Source organism: Akebia trifoliata, chromosome 1 (assembly GCF_017979445.1).
Source record: "Akebia trifoliata isolate Shusen 1 chromosome 1, ASM1797944v1, whole genome shotgun sequence".
In the NCBI taxonomy this organism is placed as follows: domain Eukaryota; kingdom Viridiplantae; phylum Streptophyta; class Magnoliopsida; order Ranunculales; family Lardizabalaceae; genus Akebia; species Akebia trifoliata.
Window position 1 is genome coordinate 23,335,355 of NC_141375.1, and position 6,014 is coordinate 23,341,368.

Consider the following 6,014-nt stretch of genomic DNA (forward strand, 5'->3'; position numbering starts at 1 on the left):
ATCCCAACAAAACATTGGACCCTTGTGATTAAGCAAAATTTTACCTCTATATAATCCCTGAGAATTTTTCAAAACTATTTACGAGACTTTCACAAACTTATCCAATTAACCAAACCGCGTGTAATTTTCAAATTGGTTGGTCACTCAAGGTTGCTAACATGGAGGGGACTCCTTTCTACTGACCACTCGACTCATTTGAATCACTAAGATTTATAAGAAAAAGTCCCATTAAAACAAAAACAAAAAAAAGTTGGTATTAAAAGTCCTTTGTGAGCAATTGTATAAAAAGGAGAGTGCTACTTAATTTTAGATTTAGCAACACCTAAAATCCTTTGCAAATCATGCTTGTGAGGTTGATAATATGGATGAAATAGGGAAGAAAATATCCATTTTCCAAACCTATGGCTTCTTGACAAGAGGTTGAAGACAAGGGTAGGTGATTGCACTCATTAAAGGCAAGTGTTTTTCAGTTTTTCCTTAATATCTAGACAAGGGGGGTATCTCTAATTTTCATCAATACCCAGATGGGTACCTCAAAAAAGGAGAGAGAGAGAGAGAGAGAGAGAGACCATGTTACAAGCATCATCTGCTGCAAGAAAAAGCAATTTACCACTGCAAAAAGATAAAAAGGGATGAAGAATGATTAAATTAATAATAACAACTAATACAAGAGTAGGAGAAAAAGTGAAACCAAAGGAGTCCTTTACAAGCCCAAGAACAATAAAGAGAAATCATGGAGAAAAAAACAAATCATGTGCAACAAACAGAGGATGCCCAACAATGATCTAGAGACAGATCTGTAAAACAATATTCTTTTTTTTTTAAACTTTTGTTTCTACTTTTATGATTACCTCAAGAAACCCCAATATGAGTTGAGTACACCTCTCTTCATCCATCCTCTCCTCCCCTCCCCTCCCCCATGCTTAAATGGGCATTTTTGTATCAGGGTCATTTCAAGATTAACCCAAAAGCTTGGAATTTGTTGGGGAAATAAGATTAGTCCTTCCAGTTGTGTTCAAATTATCCGTCAATTTTATGGTTATCCGTTACCCCTACATGTTTTCCATGTCATTAAAATCCGAACTCTTGTTCATGGATTTGATTCCATGCTGGCAGTACGACTCCTCCTGCTAGTTCGATCCTGCAAAAATAAACATTTATAAAATCTTAAAGAATGATCTTTCAAAGAGACCAACGTTGCATTTTGTGCAAGTAAAATAACATTTAATTATCATTTTTGTTGTTTTTAAGAGATTGATGAACACCTCACGTAATGGGAATTCATCAGCTTCGAGCATTTGAGCGACCTGACCCATTTTGGGTCTTTTCTCCGAGTCAGGATCGACACATCTAAGAGCGATGAGAAGGGCACGCTTAAGGGCCCGTGTCGTGGGTTTAACTTCAAGGTTTGGGTCCACAACTTCCTCCGCCCTCCTACTCCCAACCATCACTTTAAGCCACTCAACAAGATTAACCTGCAACAATTGTGGCTAGCATTGCTCATTGAATTTTCTTGATAATTCTATGCAAAAGAAGAGGGGAAAAAAAAAAGAATTATCCCGAAAAAAATAAACAAGAAGTTAATATCTATTGTGGTTTAGAAATGTCGTACCTCATTTGCAGGTCGGCTATAATCAACGGGATCCCTACCAGTAATTGCTTCTACAAGTAGAACACCAAAACTATAAATGTCGCTCTTCTCATTTAACAAACCACTATTTGCATATTCGGGTGCTACATACCTGAGATAACATAAGAAACCCTTCAAATAACAGACTAGGCCTCAAGTTTAAAAGAAAAAATGACAAATATGGTTGGATTCTTCAACAAATATATTAAAAATTACCCAAACGTTCCCATTACTCTAGTTGTGATGTGGCTTTCTCCTGAATCCAAAAGCTTCGCCAATCCAAAATCAGAAACCTTGGCATTGAACTCGTCATCAATCAAGATATTGCTTGATTTTATGTCTCGGTGAACAACTTTCGGTTCAATTGCTTCATGCAAATAAGCAAGTCTGCATCCCATTTTATAAAAAAAACATGATCATTATATCCAAACCTAGGGAATAAACTCCTAAGGCCGAACAACATCGATACAATATCAACAAAGGTGAAATGTAGTTCTAGTCAAGGCAACATCTCAGTTAGGACTTAAGAGACAATCCAAAACATTCACAGTATATTAAATGCTTCAAGAATAATGTTTTTTTCAGTCTTGGTCTTGAACACTATATAATGGTACTATACTTTAAAGCATAATTCTAGTTACTGATTGAGTTTGGAGTAAGACTTACGCCTTAGCAGTACCAAGGATGACTTTCATGCGTGAGTCCCAACTAAGGTAGCCATGTTGACGCATAGCTCCATGAAGCCACTGTTCTAAGTTGCCATTGTTCACATACTCGTAAACCAGCATCCTATGTAAAAGTAACATATTAGTAACATAAGCTCACAAAAATTCGATTAAAATACCATAAGCCAAGCAAAAGAAAAATATAGGAATATTGTTAAACTAGCATGATAAGGATTTACTTTCTATCATTAGATCCTTGTTTAAAACAATTAAACTATTATAAAACCAGATATGGTCATACTAGAAAAAAAAAATGAAAATACCAATAATACAAGTAAATTTTACCTGTGAACTCCTTCAACACAATAACCCAAGAGCCGCACTAGATTCTTATGTCGGACGTGGCCTATAGCTTCCACTTCAACTCTAAATTCCTTTTCCGCTTGTCCCCTATAACCCATATTCATACAAACAAACATAAAAGTATTAACCAACCAACTACTCCAAAAAATCAATCTGTTGGAGGGGGGAGAACTATGAATATAAGAGGGTCACAGGGCTTAACTGGGGTACGATACACCCAAGAGTGGAGGAAAATATACACTCAACACTCCATCTCGCCCATAAGGGTGGAAAGAATCAAACTCGTGACCTATACGAACCTAGCTCTCTGATACCATGTTAACCAACCAACTACTCCAAAAGACCGATCTATTGGAGAGGGGGAGAACTATGAATATAAGAGGGTCATGGGGCTTAACTAGGGTATGGCACACCTGAGAGTGGAAGAAAATATAAACTCCACACTCCCCTCACCCGCAGGGGTGGAAAGAATTGAATCCGTGACCTATCCAAACCTAGCTCTCCGATGCCATATTAACCAACCAACTACTCCAAAAGACCAATCTGTCGGATAGGGGGAGAACCATGAATATAAGAGGGTCACAGGGCCTAACTAGGGTTTGACACACTTGAGAGTGGAGGAAAATATACACTTAACAAAAATAAAGCAATCGATCATCAAAAATAATAATAATATAATAAATAATTAACAATCTTCAAATGGATGGAAAAATATATGTTCTTACAGATTGTTGAGGAGTTTCTTCACTGCTACCTCAGTTCCATTGATCAGACAGCCCTTGTAAACAACCCCATATCCACCCTCCCCGAGCACATTCTCTGAAGAGAAGCGATTAGTTGCTGATTCAAGATCCCTAAGAGTAAACCAATGACCCCACCCAAGATGGGAGACTTCAGGAAGACCAATTAAAGGAGAGGCCGAAGGAAGTCCATATGTCCAATAAGATTGCTTTCGAACAGTCCCGGAGCTCCCTTCTTCCCCCGATTGCGAGCTACAACCTCTCTCGTGCTGATAAACAGAACTGCACTGACTCACATTATCCACCTCACTCGATTTACTCTTAGCCAAATGAACTAACATCTTCTCCGAATTTTTATCACTCGATTTATCATGAATTGTGACAACAGCACCTTCATGATGATTATTGAAATTCTGAACACCAACTCTATCGACTTTGATATCTTTTGCGATGATGGGTATTTGGGAGAGCGAAAACTTGTCGTGGGTACTCCTGGATTTCTTCCGAGATGTTATCCATATCGATAAGATAGATAGAACCAACACGATAAATGCCCCAACACAGATACCAATCAAAACCCATAGTTTTAGAGAAAAAAGTGGTGTCTTCTTTGATAATTCAGAATCAAGAGAATTCCCAGACGACATTTTATTTCTTTGATTAAGAAGAAAGATTGTATCGACCAGTAGTGTCTGGATCTGTCTGTTTAATCTCTGGGACTGCCAAATCGATCCATCCTCATCTGAAGCACGAAAAAATTGTTGTATTTATTCTATTGACATCAAAATGTGAAGCATTGATCTAAACTTATAATAAATTTTTTGACCAGGTACTGAAAACCAACATGCCAAAATTTCCACCAAAAGAAGCTAAATACCGATAATCAAAAGTAAATTGATGTTGCTTTGATCCAGCACCAACCCATGAAAAAAAAAACAAATAAAACTTTTCCTAAAAAAATTATTCTTGACTTAATTCACTCCAAAAAAACAAACAAAAAAAGAAGAATATAAAAAGAGTATCTGATACTTCCCTTCAAGAAGTTGAAATGCATTATTTAACAGATCCTTGAAGTAAAAATGGCCACAAAAGAAAATCTAACTTGGGTTATGAGCCATTTCAGGAAAACCCACTAACATTTAAGGCATCTCCATAAGTTACCTCTCTAATATATCATCAACAAACACATAAGAATCTATCATCCCTTCAAATCCCATTATCATTAATTTAGACCACATCTTAAACAGAGAGAAAATGAAATCTTATACATCATTCCAGAGTCAGCTACACAGAGAAATGTCAATCTAAATACAAGCATTGTAAGTCCAGATGGAAAAAAAAAAACATACCTTTTCAGGGAAATCCAAACCCATTGATCCTAGTCCCTGAAACCCATAAAGAAAACAGAAAAGGATCTCCATTTGAAGCAAGAGAGTTTCAATGAGCATAGAAAGACTAATGTTTGCCTGAAACAACACTACCCACAAAAACCCAATAGTCCAAAATTAACATTTTCGGAAGAGAGTTAGAAGTAGGGGTCCTGTAGAGCAAGAAAATAAATGGGGATGAAATCTAGACAAAAATACAATCTCAAAACATGATACTTAGAGGGGAAAACTGTTACATCTTTTTTGGAGAACTTTGGGGGACAAGAAATGTAGAGTTTGGTGTAATAGTTGGTGGGGCTTTGTCTTTGTTGATGATAGAGGGACCTCTGAAAGATAGAAAGAAAGCTTGGTTTGCAATGGAGGAAAACCAGAAGAGAGAGAGATTTCTGTATGGTATAGTATAGTATAGGGAAAGCAAATGAGGTGAACAGAGCCTACATTTATGGATGGGTAATGAAAATATTGTTAAAAAGCATTGAAAACTGAAAAGGAAATTCAAAAAAATAAATAAAAAAGGAAAGAAGTAAAGAGAGGAGAGAGGAGAGAGGAGAGAGGAGAGGAAGACAGGTCAACCCTACAAGAGGGAACTCCAAAGCTGGGTTAAAATAGAGAAATTTATAAAATACCCTTAAAAGATAAAAATTTATAAAGTTTTTTCTTTTATATGTATGATGGCCATTATGATATTAACTATTAAGTTCATTGTGTTGTTTTCAATTTCACCAATAAAAGAGGTGAATGGTTGATTTAATAGAATGCATCACATAATGTGGAATGTGGATACTTTAACTGTTTAACAAGTAAGAGTTTAATGAAAGAACATTAAATGGGCACCCCAACTTTTTCTTATCACACCCCAATTTTTTAAATTATTTCACACCTCAATTAAAAATTAAAACACACTTTCCAAATATTACATAAGCTTGGCTCAAATTATTTTCTCAAAATTAAAAGAAATTTTTATAACACTCATTCAAATGATTTCGCTGTTGTTTACTGTTATGATTAGGCTCATACAAAATCCTAAACACAAAAAATACAAAATCTAGCAAAAAAATACAAGAGAACTTCGATTAAGACCCTAACTTTTACTTATTCTCAATCATTCATTTATTTTCTTGGATAAATCTCCATTTCGTGCGTTGAATATGACGAAATTCCGAGTAGGGTACACTGTTTATTTAAATTCTCAAAATATGCATTTATCATTTTTATAACCTACAAACTC

The 6,014-nt window shown here is 35.8% G+C and overlaps 2 protein-coding genes across 2 annotated transcripts; both read right to left on the reverse strand.

The window, feature by feature from the left end:
- Positions 1–1,090: 1,090 nt before the first annotated feature.
- LOC147411057 (putative receptor-like protein kinase At2g42960) lies at positions 1,091–1,754 on the reverse strand. The gene is made up of 4 exons (XM_086430814.1): positions 1,743–1,754; positions 1,613–1,696; positions 1,266–1,475; positions 1,091–1,141 (listed from the first exon to the last, which is right to left on the reverse strand). The coding sequence occupies exons 1-4, from the start codon at positions 1,752–1,754 to the stop codon at positions 1,091–1,093; spliced, it is 357 nt and encodes a 118-aa protein (XP_086286940.1).
- An 88-nt stretch (positions 1,755–1,842) lies between these two features.
- Positions 1,843–5,322, reverse strand: LOC147411058 (putative receptor-like protein kinase At2g42960). Its single transcript, XM_086444106.1, has 5 exons — positions 4,748–5,322; positions 3,384–4,140; positions 2,641–2,745; positions 2,297–2,419; positions 1,843–2,017 (listed from the first exon to the last, which is right to left on the reverse strand). The coding sequence occupies exons 2-5, from the start codon at positions 4,043–4,045 to the stop codon at positions 1,843–1,845; spliced, it is 1,065 nt and encodes a 354-aa protein (XP_086300232.1). The 5' UTR covers positions 4,046–4,140; positions 4,748–5,322.
- Between the last annotated feature and the right edge of the window lie 692 nt (positions 5,323–6,014).